At 37.1% G+C, this 14,374-nt stretch overlaps 3 protein-coding genes across 3 annotated transcripts; 1 reads left to right on the forward strand and 2 right to left on the reverse strand.

Annotated features, from left to right (window-relative positions):
- Positions 1-339: 339 nt before the first annotated feature.
- Positions 340-546, reverse strand: GCK72_017370 (uncharacterized protein; the record flags this gene model as incomplete). Its single annotated transcript, XM_003093840.1, has 1 exon — positions 340-546. One exon carries the CDS (start codon positions 544-546, stop codon positions 340-342), a length of 207 nt encoding a protein of 68 aa, XP_003093888.1.
- A 3,160-nt stretch (positions 547-3,706) lies between these two features.
- GCK72_017371 (uncharacterized protein) lies at positions 3,707-10,684 on the forward strand (the record flags this gene model as incomplete). The annotated part of the gene is made up of 11 exons (XM_003093831.2): positions 3,707-4,167; positions 4,223-4,322; positions 7,350-7,503; positions 7,547-7,730; positions 7,780-8,043; positions 8,906-9,080; positions 9,128-9,186; positions 9,982-10,078; positions 10,121-10,227; positions 10,271-10,517; positions 10,568-10,684. 11 exons carry the CDS (start codon positions 3,707-3,709, stop codon positions 10,682-10,684), a joined length of 1,965 nt encoding a protein of 654 aa, XP_003093879.2.
- A 3,284-nt stretch (positions 10,685-13,968) lies between these two features.
- On the reverse strand, positions 13,969-14,223 carry GCK72_017372 (uncharacterized protein; the record flags this gene model as incomplete). Its single annotated transcript, XM_053732050.1, has 1 exon — positions 13,969-14,223. One exon carries the CDS (start codon positions 14,221-14,223, stop codon positions 13,969-13,971), a length of 255 nt encoding a protein of 84 aa, XP_053580963.1.
- Positions 14,224-14,374: the final 151 nt, after the last annotated feature.

A 14,374-nucleotide genomic window follows, 5' to 3' on the forward strand; every position in this document is an offset into this window, starting at 1 on the left:
ACTATTACTTTTCATGTTCTTTTCTCAAAACCATTTATAATTTTCTCACTTTTCTATCATTCCAAAACATTTCACCCCCATCCCACTTACATTTCGACTCATTCGCCCAGTCAAATACCGTTTTCTTCAAAAATTCCATTTTCTATTTTTACGTTTTATTTGCATCCTTTGTAATCGCGCTCCATCGAACATCTCCCCATTTTCCAACTTCGGTGGAGCGCGATTGCAACTACTTCGCTTTGTTTCAACTAAAATATAACTTTTGCTCGTCACAGTGTACATACATTCAGCCATAATAATAATTGAAAGAAATAAAGTTCATGAATTCAACTCCCTGTCTCAAATATTATCAATAACAGATTCGCGACCATCCTCTGCTCGAACCTTCGCCTGAACCACCACAGATTCTTCGAGAACTTCTGGAAGTTGGGAGTCCCATTCCGGAAGAAGTGGCATATATTGTTTCCGGATGTTCGGGTCGATTTTAGGATCTCTGTTGAGTCGACGACGGTTGGATGTTGGACGTGAGGATTCTCCAGATGACATGCAGTGCACCAGTGTGGAGAACTGAAAGAAACGCTTTCTTTTGAGTTATGTACAGTACCGCTCAAAAGTATACTAAGTTTTGGTTTTTTCAGTTGAAAATGTCCCACTTTGAGAGTGTGTCATGGTAAAACTAATAGTCCCACAAAATATATTTTCATGGATCGAATAGACCAAGAGCAGAACTCCATTTTTGTAGTTGACAACTTTTTTGTGCAAACACTCCCTAGCAAGTTACATCTCGACAAAGTAATTTCTCCCTCAAATCGACCCATTTCAGTACAAAATAGAGTGATTTTTGAGCTGTCGTCTTAAAATGACCATAATTCTTCGAGAACTTCTGGAAGTCTCTCGCGCACCCGTAATTCCCGAGTACGGGAGCATAACGGCCAAGTTTGAAATAAAAATTATAAATAAAATAATATACGTGAGACCCGCAAAACACTTTTCGAATACTTTTTTTCATTTCCAAGAATTTTGCATGATAGACAATGTTTCCCGATACCAAACCTGAGTTTTAAGATCATGAAATTCATAACTAAACAAATTCAAGCAGCATTATTTTCTCATAATCGATTAACTGGTTTGCTCAGTTATCCCTCTGTTACATTTGAAGCAAAATTTTGTGCGAGCAATTATTGAGTTCACTAAGTTGAAGTATACAAATAGATCGGGTCCCTATTAAAAGGTAATCGCTACTTCCGGGGGTCGTGAGCCTAGGGGCGGAGCGAGAGCAAGCTTCTGGGCGTCCCAGTTTTAAGGTAATCACTACTTCCAGGGCGCTGAGCACAAAAAAGTTGTCAACTACAAAAATATAGATCTTATCTTGCTCTCCATTGTTGCTGTTAAAGATATTTTGATATTCTTGCTAATTTAGATATGTCAGTTTAAAGATAAACTAGTAATTGATGTCAAGAAAGCTTCCTAGGAGGGTGCAGAGCAGTCAGACACTCTGTTTCTCTGCGTTTCTCTCTCTCTCTCTCTGTTATTGCTATTTTGTGTTAAAACAATTATGATGAAATTATGAATCTTATAAACTCAAGTATTTGGAATTTTTGAATTATCCCGAAAATTCGAATCTAACCAAATTGGAGTATCCCTTTTGTTATTTGACCTACCAAAACAGAAACACTGAATAAAAATAGGAGAAACATGCCTTCAGAAACTTTGGAACTATTAAAAATATTGGTCTGGATTTTCAGAAAATCCAAGTTTTCACGAAGACACGTGGATTTAAAAAATCCAAATGAAATGTTAGTTCACGTTTTTAATTAGAATTCTCAAATTATTTTTTTGTTTTCGTGATTCAAATTTTCTCGAACAATTTTCTTTTCCTGCCGACTACCAGAGTTGTCCGGAATCCGGACTCCGGATTCCGAAATTCCGGAATTCCGGGTTTTTTCGGCGTTCCGGTTCCGGTTCCGGTTTCCGGAAAATGAAAACTTTCATTCCGGTTCCGGATTCCGGATTCCGGTTTTTGAGTTTCCTGTTTCCGGATTCCAGAAGTTGAAATTTATACTTTTTCTGAGTTTAAAAGACAACTATAGTACTTTTCCGGTTTTGATCCTAAAAAGTAGTTTTAAACTTTATTTATCATTAAAAACACTCGAAAAAAATGACTTGGCCTTGCAAATTTATCGACTCATCCCGAATTCCGGATTCCGAAATTCCGGAATTTCGGGTTTTTTCGGCATTCCGATTCCGGATTCCGCATTTCGAAAATTTGATTCCGGTTCCGGATTCCGTATTCCGAAAAATGTAAAATGGCATTCCGTACAACTCTGCCAACTACCCTACTCCCTTTTCTCTTTTTTGTTTGACTCCGCCCATTTCGCACGTAAAACATAGCAGACGGCGGAACCCGTAGAATGTCGGGTGCTGCGTCGAACGACCTTCTGCCACCCAAGAAGACCTTTGGATTAAAATTAATTTTTCGAGAGGTGCTCGTCAGGGCATCGACAAGTAATGAAGTATCCAATTACTTCACTTTTGGAGTTCTGAATTTTCAGCAATGATGATTCAGAATTCGAAAGTGGGGTAAAATAAGGGATAGATGAGGGGAAGACATTGAGTGTTATTAAGAAGAAAATATTATATCCAGCTGTGAATCCATTAGCCAGTTGCGTGCCAAATGTCTCATTTAGAATGCACCGCCCGGAAATTCGAATCATCTTCACTTTTGACAAGCGTCTTCTTGTATTAAAAACAATTTTATTATTCTTGGCAAAATGTCAGAAGTCGTTTCAACAACATCTTCGGCGAGACGAGAGACTTTGGGTGGTATTGTGTATAGAATTTATGTGAGTTTGTGTTAAATTAGATAGAGAGGGTGTCAAAGGGAGCGATTCGAAAAAAGCTTTTTCTGATAGATCTTGTTAAGATTTTTTGTTTAATCTAGTTGACAACTTTATGATTACTGAAATCATCTGGAAGATGTGAGCCAGCAAAGATAATAAGGAAAGAAGCTACACTCCACAACTTCTCCGCTATCTATTTCCCAAACCTGGAAAAGTGACTCAAAAACTTGTTTTGAAAATAAATTGCAATGAATTATCTTTCGATAGCTATTTCAGTTTCTGATATATGGTCTCTTGAAAATAAGAAAATGAGATTATGCGCGCATTAAAGATTTTACGGACCACAAACATTTACAATGTTTAGAAGTGTGGTTCCCATATTGAGCGAATTTAGATCTTCAACTTTGTAGTTGACAGTTTATCGTGAAATGTAATCAATCTCAAAATATGAACTGGCAAAGACAAGTAGTAAAAGCTACTATTACCTCCTAAATATCTGTCAAATACAAAAATGAAGAATCAAGTTTGCTCAACATTTATGTGGTAACGCTACAGTTTCATAATTAAATTCATTTTGTAGATAAAATCTAGATCTCCATTTTTGTAGTTGACAACTTTTTAAAAGCTCTGCACGCTTACTAGATATGCGTCTTCAAAGATAGGTTGATGAAGTGACGAGAGTGAAGGGAAGCAGAGAAGTCAGACACTCTAGCTTCTCTGCACTCTCTTCCTCTTTCCCTCCCTTATCTTGCTCAGCTATCAAATAGTTGTCAACGACAAAAAACAGAACTAATCTTGGTGAGCATAATAGTCAACTTTTTGAGAGCGATTCTAGTTTCTGACATATGAGGTTATTTGTATTAGCAATGAGATGGAGAGCGCGCAAAGAAGCTCGATCTGCCAGAGCTATTGAATCAAGTATCCAATTCCAGGCTCTCCGTGGATGGGTCCGACGAGCTCGCAAACGACTTCACTTATTTCGAAAAAACGATGTGGACATCGAAACGAATTTCCGAGAAGCAATACGAGAAAATCCAGAAGAAGAGGAAGAAAAGTCTGGAATCTTTCACTTTACCGTTGACGAGCACTCGAATTCCTTCTATCTCTGGACTTGTCTTATCAGTCTCGTCGCCATGCACCCTCTCATCTTCACTGCTCTTTCAGTCTTCAACGATATTCATCCGTTTCTTCGAAGAACTGGACCGTTCAATTTGATATTCGACTTGTTGAATATAATGGACTTGATTGTGCACACAAGAATTGAATATGTGGAGAATGGCGTGGCAGTGAAGAATTTGTCAAAGTTGATGCATCACAGATTGAAGTCGTGAGTGGAGAGGAGAGAGGGGGAGGGGGGAAATCAAGAATATAGATAATTACAGGAAATTCTTCATTCTGGACGTGATTGCAGTGGTGCCTGCTGAGTCGTTGGAAGTTTTTGGGCAGAGTTTCTTCTGGGCAAGGATTAATAGGCTGACGAAGGTAAAATCTTACATCTAGAAGGTTACAGAAATCGAGGTTCAATCAAATCTGGAGAAACTTTCTGCAATTTATTAGAAGATTCAAAGATTTCAACTTTGGCTATTTTCAGTGAAAAATGACCAACTTTGACGGTGTATTTCGATGTTACCTGAATGTCTAAAAACTTTATTTTGTATGGGTTGGACAGAGCAAAAATAGCACATCATTTTTGTAGTTGGTCATTTTTTTTGTAGGGACACTACCATGAAAGTTACAGGTAATCAAAGCCATTTCTCTCTGAAACCGAGTAATTTTAGTGAAAATTAGCGATATTTTGGAGCTTTTCACTTTGACTAGTTAAAATGTATGTGCTGTTTTTGCTCTGTTCAGCCCATACAAAATTGAGTTTATCGGATATTCAAGTGGCATCGAAATACACTGTCAAAGTCGGCCATTTTCCACTGAAAACATCCAATGTTGATAAACTTTTGAGTAGTACTGTAGTCCCTGCTCATAGGTCAATCTCGGAACCACAATTCTCTAAAGCAATTTAAATTCTGCTGCCGTGGTTTCCAAGTCCTGGTTTTGAAACCTCCTTAGTTTCGAAGCGTCTCAGTTTTAAAGTGACTCTGACCAAACGCAATGTGAACTTATTAATTGTAATCCGGGGATTTCTGATGTAGGGCAACTTTGTCTTCACTGACTAAACGCTCCGTCTCGATTTTACTCTGGACAAAATCTCCAAAAAGGCTCAGAATCCTCTCGTCTTCTGCTTCCCAACTATATATATAAAAACTCAATTACAGTTAGAGACCGCAACATTTTTTTCAAACTCAATTTTCCACTAAAATTTCCATCCTGGCCTGTTCTTCAGGTATATCGAAGTTCATTCCCAATTTTTTTTCCGAAAATATTCACACTCTCCGAAGTTACAGGACCTTTTAGTCAGCCATGGTTTCTACTGAATTCTCTTGGAGATTACTTTTTTTTCCTGACCACGCAAAAAATATTTTCTGTTTTCACGTTCAACCCATCAAATTTTTGCAAAATTTGGGAAAGTTCGAACCAGAAACCCTTTGATTCAAAACCCAGCGTGCACAGGCAAACCGCTCAGGATGAAATTTGGTCCAAACGCGGATGAACACTCGGTGTCAAAACGATACCAAAAAAGACATCAAATTTGGTCCTAATTTGGACCAAATTTGATACTTGGCGGTGGGCAGCGGAAAAATTGGGCAGGGGTTCCCCGGATCAGAATTTTCTGGTTCTTTCTAACTGTAAGAAGTGATGAAGCAGCAAACAATTGTATCAATGTATATAAATATTTATTTTACTCAAGCTTGTGAAAAAAAACATGGGGAAAATTTAGAAAAGTTGTAGCAAATTCGAAGTTTATGCATTTTTGATTTTGCTTCTTGGTCTGCTTCCGAGGTCCCATATATCGACGACTATCTGAAAAAGGTCCTTTTTGATTTTTGTTTTAATTTTGAAAGTGGCAATCTTATTGGAACATTTTCATAAATCAAATTGAGATTTTTTCAACCGTACTTTTTTCTAATTGTAGAGCAGAGGCCCTGTACTTTGAAATATTTTTTTGTTCAAAATTGAAGTATAAGCGCAAAAAGTGAAATAATTTTTGTATTCTTTTTCGAAACTTTACAAAAATTTTGAATTTATCATTCAATTATTTTTTTTCAATTACCATTTTAATCAAAAAAGTTGTTTCAAAACTACGGAATTCTCATGTTATACAAAGTAACTTACAGTTATGAAAATAGAGCAAAAATACATAAGAATGGGCTGGCCAGAATCGAAACATTGAAAGTTCTTCTAAAAAAAAAACAACGATAGCTATTTTTTTCAGTTTTCGAAACGAAACTCACCTCTATGACTTTTGAATAACGTAGTTCCTCACTTCACTCTAATTGGTAGACGTTTTTTGAAATTAGTTCACTGAAATTGAGTTATTTTTGATGAAAAAGCGAAAAATCTTACACGAAAAACGAAACAATTGAAGAAAATGAAATAAAAATTGAAAATGAATGAGTGCCAACTCATCCACATTTCATCCTCACTTCATCCTCGGCGCTTCTGAGATCCCCCCAAAAATGAGGACGCCCGCATCTCACCCGCGTTTCATCCTCAAAACCTCTTTGAGCCGCGTAGGATGAAATTAGGCCCTCATTTGGTCCTAATTTAGTCCTTCGCCCGCGTTTGACCCGCGTTTCATCATCAGCGGTTTGCCTGTGTGTTATCCTCTGAACTAAATGACCACAAATGTGACGCTGATAATAGGATAATATATTATTGACGTGATTTTTTTTAATTCAGGAGAATTTTTTGAAGGATTTTCAGCATATTTCGAGATAAAACATCAAATATCTAAAGTTCTACAATACGGATTTTTTAATTTCTAAGTGGGTCTAGATCGAAATTTTGCGTAGATTCTGATTCCGTCAAGAAACGATGCGAGTCTGACTTGCATTAACCTGAACTGTCGGAAAAACTACTTTTCTTTTTGAGCCTGTTGTCTTCCGACACCGAAAAAACCACATTTTACGAATCAACGGCTTTCCAAATCTTGTCCCCAGGTACCTGAAGAGATTTCCGAAAACAATATGTCAGAAAATATACAGGTAATCACTGTAAATTTTTTGAAGTGATGCCTCGAAGTTCAGCTGGCTCCCAAAAAAATTCTACAGCACGAAATTTAAATTTTCTTTCAAAACCTATTAGGGTATGTCCAGAACTACTAGAAACAGTAAAAAAACGATGCGAGTCTGACCTACAACGATCTCAACGTGACATTTTTCTGAGAAAAGCAAAACGTTTTTTGAGTTTTCTGAGAAAACTAAACATTTGGGTGAAACCAAAGTGTGTTCATTGAATTCTACGTACTCGATTACATAGGGGTCAAACGTTTTTATTCTGTTTTAGAGTACTGGGCTCTCAGGGCAGACCGTCAAACATTCTGATAATCTCCCCATGACGTCCCAAGAGAAGAAAATGAAAAACTCCGCCCACGTTCATTGCGGTCCCTAATTACAGTGCTACCGTCTATTCGACTTCTCCACTCAAACCGACACCCGAACAACGTCTCCTCACGCATTCGGCCTCTTCAAACTCATTTTTATTTGTCTTGTCATTTTCCACTGGAATGGATGCCTCTATTTTCATATCAGCAAGTTCTATAATTATACAAGTGAGTTATAGGCCACATGTACTAGTAATAATAATGTTTCCAGCTGCGAGGCTGGAGCATTGGATATTCTCATATGACAAAATTATCAACCCAATCCTTGCTGCATGTGTCACGGATATCCCTAACGACAAAGACTTTTGTGATACCGATGACTTTCTGATAACTCACCTGCCGGATAATGAAGTGCAAAGTACCGTAACCAGTTTTATGGACACTTGGAACAATAAGTAGGCTCTCAATTTATCTCTCTCAACTCTGAAGTGTATTTTCTTTCAGAACCAGAACCCTGAAATTCGACAACTTTTTCCGTCAATACGCCCTAAGTTTCTATTGGTCTGCACTCACTTTGGTGACACTTGGCGAGCAGCCATCTCCATGTACAACATTCCAGAATGCGTTTGAAATTGGGGATACTCTTCTGGGATTAGTCATTTTTGCGGTTATTGTGGGAGATGTTGGTAACATGGTGGTGGCGATAAATTTGAGGAAATCAGAGTTTGAGAATGTGCTGGATGGATGCAAACGGTTCATGGTTTACAGGTTAGTTTATTTGGAAGTTAGCTCATGTTTCATATCTTTGCATTCTTCTGAGATATTAACACGGCATGCTTCTTACAACCGCGCTCTACCGAAACCGAAGAAAATTGTGTGCGAAACTGAGAGACTCAAAGAATACAGGGACATTTTTTAAGGTAATTTCGGTGGAGCGCAGTTGTAAGAACTGTACCGAGCTATATTAATATGAGACTTAGAATAAGAATCCTCTGATAATGACCGGAGAAGAAGGATCTCCCACTTTTTATGTTCATATCTCAATAAATTGCAAAGTTATCGAAACGTTGTTAATTACAAAAATGTTTTACAAATTGAGAACTATATTTTTGTAGTTGACTACTTTTTATATCTTCTCAAGTTCCTGAGATATCAGAATTAGAAGAAAATTCGCTGCTTGCGCGGCGCGACCACATTATTTCTTCACACCGACATATCTCGGTAACTAATTAAATTATCAAAACATTGTAAATCAAAAAAATATAGAAAAAATCTAGAGCTACATTTTTGTAGTTGAAAACTTTTTCATAGCTCTTCTAGTTTTTGAGATATGAGCGGTCAAAGTTGAAGAGAGAAGGAAAGAGACGCAGAGAAACGAGGGTGTCTGCTTTCTCTGCGTCTCCTCCCTCTTTACCTTCCAGTAAACCATCTCCAAAGGCGTGTATCTTAAAAGCGTGAAGAGCTATCGAAAAGTTGTTTACAACAAAAATAAAGCTCCAAAGTTGTTCTTCATTTTTGTAGTAAAAAACTTTTGGCTAGCTTTTTTAGTTTTTAAGATATTTGAAATTTAGAAGTTGTATCTGACGTCTTTCAAAAAATTCTTTTTTCAATTCTCCCCTTTTAATTCCAGAAAGGTCCCCAACCTTCTCCGAAAAAAGGCGGTCGAGTACTTTGGCTATGTCTGGGCTCATGGTGGAGCACAAGTTGATGAAGAAGAAATCGCCGAGTTCCTTCCACCCCGACTCTTCGGTGAAATCGCGGTGGAGATTCACATGGACACTTTGAAAAAAGTCAAGTTGTTTGAGGTCGGACAACAAGCATTACTCATTTGTTTTTTTGTGTTTTCTTGTAGGATTGTGACCCGAGACTGTTGTATGAGCTCATTTTGAAGCTACAACTACGAGTGTACAGGTTGGTTTCGGGGAATGATGAGAAGGAAAGAGTGTTTGTTTATGTTTTGTGGTCTGGGTTCAATGAATCAGCTCTTTTGAAATAGTTATAGTACAGAAACTATAACCAACCAAGACACCTGTAATATAGCTTCATGGATCGTAGTTGTACGGAACGGCATTTTTCGATTTTCCGGAATCCGGAACCGGACTCACAAAAAACCACTAATTCCGGAATTTCGGAATCCGGAATTCCGAATGATTTGATAAATTTGCAAAAACAAGTCATTTTTACGAGTTTTTTCAATGATAATTAAAATTTAGAACTACTTTTAAGAATCAAAACTGAACAAGAAGTACTATATCCGTCTTTTAAACTCAAATTTTTTGTTCAACTCCAACTTTCGGATCCCGGAAATAGGAAACACAAAAAACCGGAATCCGGAACCGGAATTCCGGAATTCCGGAATCCGGACAACTATGGCATGGATGACAAGTTCTCAAAGAGCTAGAATTCGAGATACAAGTCTTCAAACCAAAGGGAAAGAGGAAGAGAGTGCAGAGAAGCTAGAGTGTCTGACTTTTCTGCGTCTCTTCCTTTTTATCTGTGGAACAGCACACCAATCTTTGAAGACGCATATCTAGTAAGCGAGCAGAGCTTTTAAAAAGTTGTCAACTAAAAAAATGGAGATCTAGATTAGATCTACAAAATGAGTTTAATTGCGGAACTGTAACATTACCAGGAAGATTTTTTGACTGCCTCAAAGTATGCCTACATTTTGTGAAAAGCTATCTCTGACTCCACTCTTTTTTCCAGCCCCATGGACTACATCTGCAAAAAAGGAGAAGTCGGAACTGAAATGTACATTGTCAAGGAGGGTTTTGTGGAGGTTGTCAGTGAGGATGGCCAGACGGTAGATCATAACTTCTGAATACTGCAAACCCAAGAATTCCAGATCTTTGTAACACTTCCCGCCGGGTTTGTGTTCGGCGAGTTGTCGATTCTGAATATTCCAGGGAACAAGAATAAGAATTTAAGGACTGCTTCGGTTAGGTCCAAAGGGTAATTAATCATCTTTTTAATTGAAAGCGACAGCAATTTGCAGATACTCTGATTTATATGTTCTGGATAAGGAAGACCTTTGGGAAGCGCTCCGAGAGTATCCACAGGCCAAGGACTCTCTGATAGAAAAGGGGATTCAGATTCTGGAAAAGGATAAAATGATTGACCCGAATATGGTAGATGATGAGGAAGGAGACTTCGGAGGGTCTATCGAGGAGTATTTGGAACATTTGGAGAAGGAGATTCTGAAAATAACAACGATTGTGGATGACGCGGAGAAGAGTATTCATGTGAGTCATTACAGAAGAGGAAAATAATTTGGTATTTTCGGTATTTTCAGACGTCTCAACAAAGAATGAAAACTCGATTGTTCGGAATGGAAATGGAGCTGATTGGGGAGATGAGAAGAATGGGAAAGGGGAGGAAGAATCGATGGAAGGGAGTGACGACGTTCTAGTCATTCAAAAAGTACAAAATGATTCATTTTTGGTTTGGCACGTAGATTCTTCTAATAAAAGACGTCACTTGATTTTTCTGTTTCAGTTTTTGTACAGTTTCCGCTCAGTTGGTCTTGATGAAAGGATTCAATTTAACATCAACTTTGAGAACCCATCTTGTATCTTATAAACGGCCGAACAGTTTCAAATTTTAATGTTTTGTATCAAGCAGATCCAGATCTACATTTTTGTAGTTGACAACTTTTTGATAACTCTCCTAGTTGTTGAGATATGCGCAGTTAAAAGTCTAGTCCACCATTTCTTTTACTAAAAAACTATCAAGTTTGAGAGAACGTAACACAGACATGAACATCCCAATCATTTCGAATTTTAGTGTCATGTATGCATCTCATTTAGATCTTTATTTTATCAGTTGAGAAGTATTTTATTGCTCTTCTAGTTTCAGAGATATCCCAATTCGAAGTTGGTCTCCAAAATGAGAGAGTGGCCTCTGAAACCTGAAAATCTCTATCTATCAATGTTTTTTCCAATACTATTCGTAACCCAATTATTGTAACTTTTTAATGCATTTTGTAGAAAAAGTTTAATTCTTCATTTTTGCAGTTGACCACATTTTCATAGCGGATCATGTTTTCGAGATATAACGGCTTAAAGCAAGAACCGTTTGGAGCCGAGAGACGGAGAAACGCTGAGAAGTCAGACACTCTAGCTTCTCTGCGCTCTCCCACACTCACAATTTCAGATGAATATCTTCAAAGTCTTATAAATTTGAAACTTTTCTAACGTTTTCAACTATATCAACAGAATCTCAAAGTTTCGAAAAAGTGTGATCGACTAGGTTTCCCAATAAAACTTCAAATACCAATTTCCCCGTTCTCCTATTTCTCTTCTATCTTTTCAAAACCTTCCTCTTGCCTAACCTAACCATTGAAGTGACATCACACCAATGTATTTTTGATCTTTATCAAGGCGTATTTTTCTGAATTCGGGGGAAACTTTGAATAGGGAGAAACCAGTTTTTCGAATTTTTTTGGTATCGAATAAATAAGAGAACTTTGGAGGAGAAGGGATGGAACCCTATATTGGTTGTGTAGATCACATCTAGTCCTTTATTTTTGTAGTTGACAACTTTTTGATAGCTATTCACGCATTGGAGATATAACGGTTTAAAGATGGTAAAGTTAGAGAGGAGGAGGGCGCGGAGAAGCTAGAGTGTCTGACTGTCTGCGTCTCTTCTCTCAACTTTTCATCTGTCGCAACTTTTCAACACACCAATCTTTGAAGCCGCATATCTTGAAAGCGTGAAGAGCTATCAAAAAGTTGTCAACTACAAAAACAAAGATCCTGACTTTTTCTTCATATTCCCCAAGTTTCAGATCAGTTGAGTTATTCCTCTCAGATGTATATAGCTTCAAAGTTGACTGTTCGCTTTCGATCACTGAATTTTCTCTCTGGAAAGATTTCCCATGCAAATATTACGTGTGTTGAAAACCATTGAAAACAAATAAATAATTGATCCAATTTTCACTTTTTCTCTGTCTTCTCGTAATCTCCATCTCTCTCGTGAAGTCCTTCTGAACAAACATGAAGAGTCAACATTGTGTTTTCTTTTTGACTCACCCCTCTCTCTCTCACATTTTTGATTTTTTTCGTTCTTTTTTCCCATCTTGAATTCTGTAGCGCTATTGAATATTAAATTATGGTTATTTTCTGTAAGACAAAGCGCCCGAAATCTTGAAAACTGAAAACAACACGCTGGTTCCACTGTACAAAACAATCCCTCCCGCCCCCACCCATTTTCTTTTTTCGAAGAGAACAATAATACAGTTCTTAAGACACACTATAAAGGTATAAAGGGGACACAGACAGAGGAGAAGAGGCTAATATATAACGGGCGGGACAAAGAAGAAGATGGAGAAAAGGTGAGAAGATATGGTCTGTTTCTCTCTACTCCCTCTCCACTTTACGTGATTTCTCGTCTCTCCTGATTTTCCTTTTCTCTCTAGTTGTCTTATATATCCTTGAGAAGAACTTGGTGTTTCATTTTCAATTCATAGGGAACTACTTTTTTTTAGCTCTTTTTCTAGACACTTGTCACGTCTACTTTTTTTGGTTTTTTGGTCGGAGAAAAATTGTTCGGAGACCTCCGGAATAACGTTTCTATGGCTTCACTTGGTGGATTTGGTTTTTTTCTGGTTTTTCCAACATTATACAATTTTCAATGTTCTGTGTTTTTCTGAAAATCAGATGTTTCCCAATTTTTGGATATTGTTTCATCAAGTTTTTAACTTTTTTACAAACTTTATATCTTATGTAGTGTATCTTCACCAAAAAAGACGTCTTCAAACTGTATTATACCAATTTTCCGGTTGTTATTAGACTTCAATTTTTAAAAAGTGTATATGGTAAAAGAGTGAAAATCATGAGGATTCTGAACTTGTTTTCAAAATTTTACCAGCATCGAAATTGACTGAGATACACTGTTTTGAGTACAATCTTTCATACGTTAAGTTAACAAACTCCTCAACTTTTTTCTACAGTATTCCTCTTAAAAATTGCAGTTTTCATCAGACTTGTCTGGTTACTCGTTTTTTCCCAAAATTTTTGAAAATAAAAGTGTTTAAATTATCATACGTTTTCACGTCTTGATTGAATATTAACTTTTGAGTCGGAATCTAGCTTTTTTCAAAAAAAAAAATCAAAAAATTCAAATTTTGGTTCAAAACGGACCGGACCGGCCCGTGACAAGTCCAGTTTTCATACATTTTGCATTTGATTGAATCCCACAATTAGTCATTCAGAACAGTTTTGTAAAACGCTGTTGTAAAAAATGTATAATTTCTGACTGAACAAAGCTTCATTGAATTCTTGATGCTCCTGTTCTGAAATCGTATTGAAATTGGTATTGTACGATATATTCAAAATCTTCAGAATGCCAGATTTCAGCTATTTTAGTTTGTCAATAGAATGATATTTTCCAAGGTTCAACTATTTTGAAAATTATCAGCTTGCCACAGCTCTTACAAATGTGCTCCACCAAAATCCCTTGAAAAATGTCCCTGTTTTCTTTGAGTCTCTCAATTTATATCACAACTTTCTTCGGTTTCGGTAGAGCGCGGTTGTAAGAAGCTTACCTAGAGGAACATTATAAATTGTCGATGATTCCTTAATTATATTTAAAACCTTCCAGACTTTTCAACTGATAACAATTGTTGATTATTATTTCCTCAAACTGCTGACTTGTTCTTTACACATTTTTCAATGAAACACACAAATAAACAAGTCAGTTCACACCACACCACACAAAGGCTCTCGAAGCAGCTATTGTGTTGTTATCGACCACAAAACAATCCTCCCCATCACTTTCCATTATTACACCATCTCCGCTTGATCTCCAGATATCTGCAATAGTTTTTTGAAAACCGGAAGCAATGGAAACATCAGAGATGATTCTTTGAGATGTACCCGCAATATCCATTACATAATTATTGACCACTTTACAAGAAGCATCTCCTTCCACCGAAGTGTCATCATCCATTTTCTTTCTCTCTCTCCAAAAAATATATATTTCCCTTTCTTTTTTTTTCAAGTTTTTAGTTGTCCCGCCTCTATCACAGTAGTCTACACATTTTCATTTTTAACTCCTCACCTTAGATTTTTGGAACATACTCTATTATAACGGCATTCCA

This window comes from Caenorhabditis remanei, chromosome V, assembly GCF_010183535.1.
Source record: "Caenorhabditis remanei strain PX506 chromosome V, whole genome shotgun sequence".
In the NCBI taxonomy this organism is placed as follows: domain Eukaryota; kingdom Metazoa; phylum Nematoda; class Chromadorea; order Rhabditida; family Rhabditidae; genus Caenorhabditis; species Caenorhabditis remanei.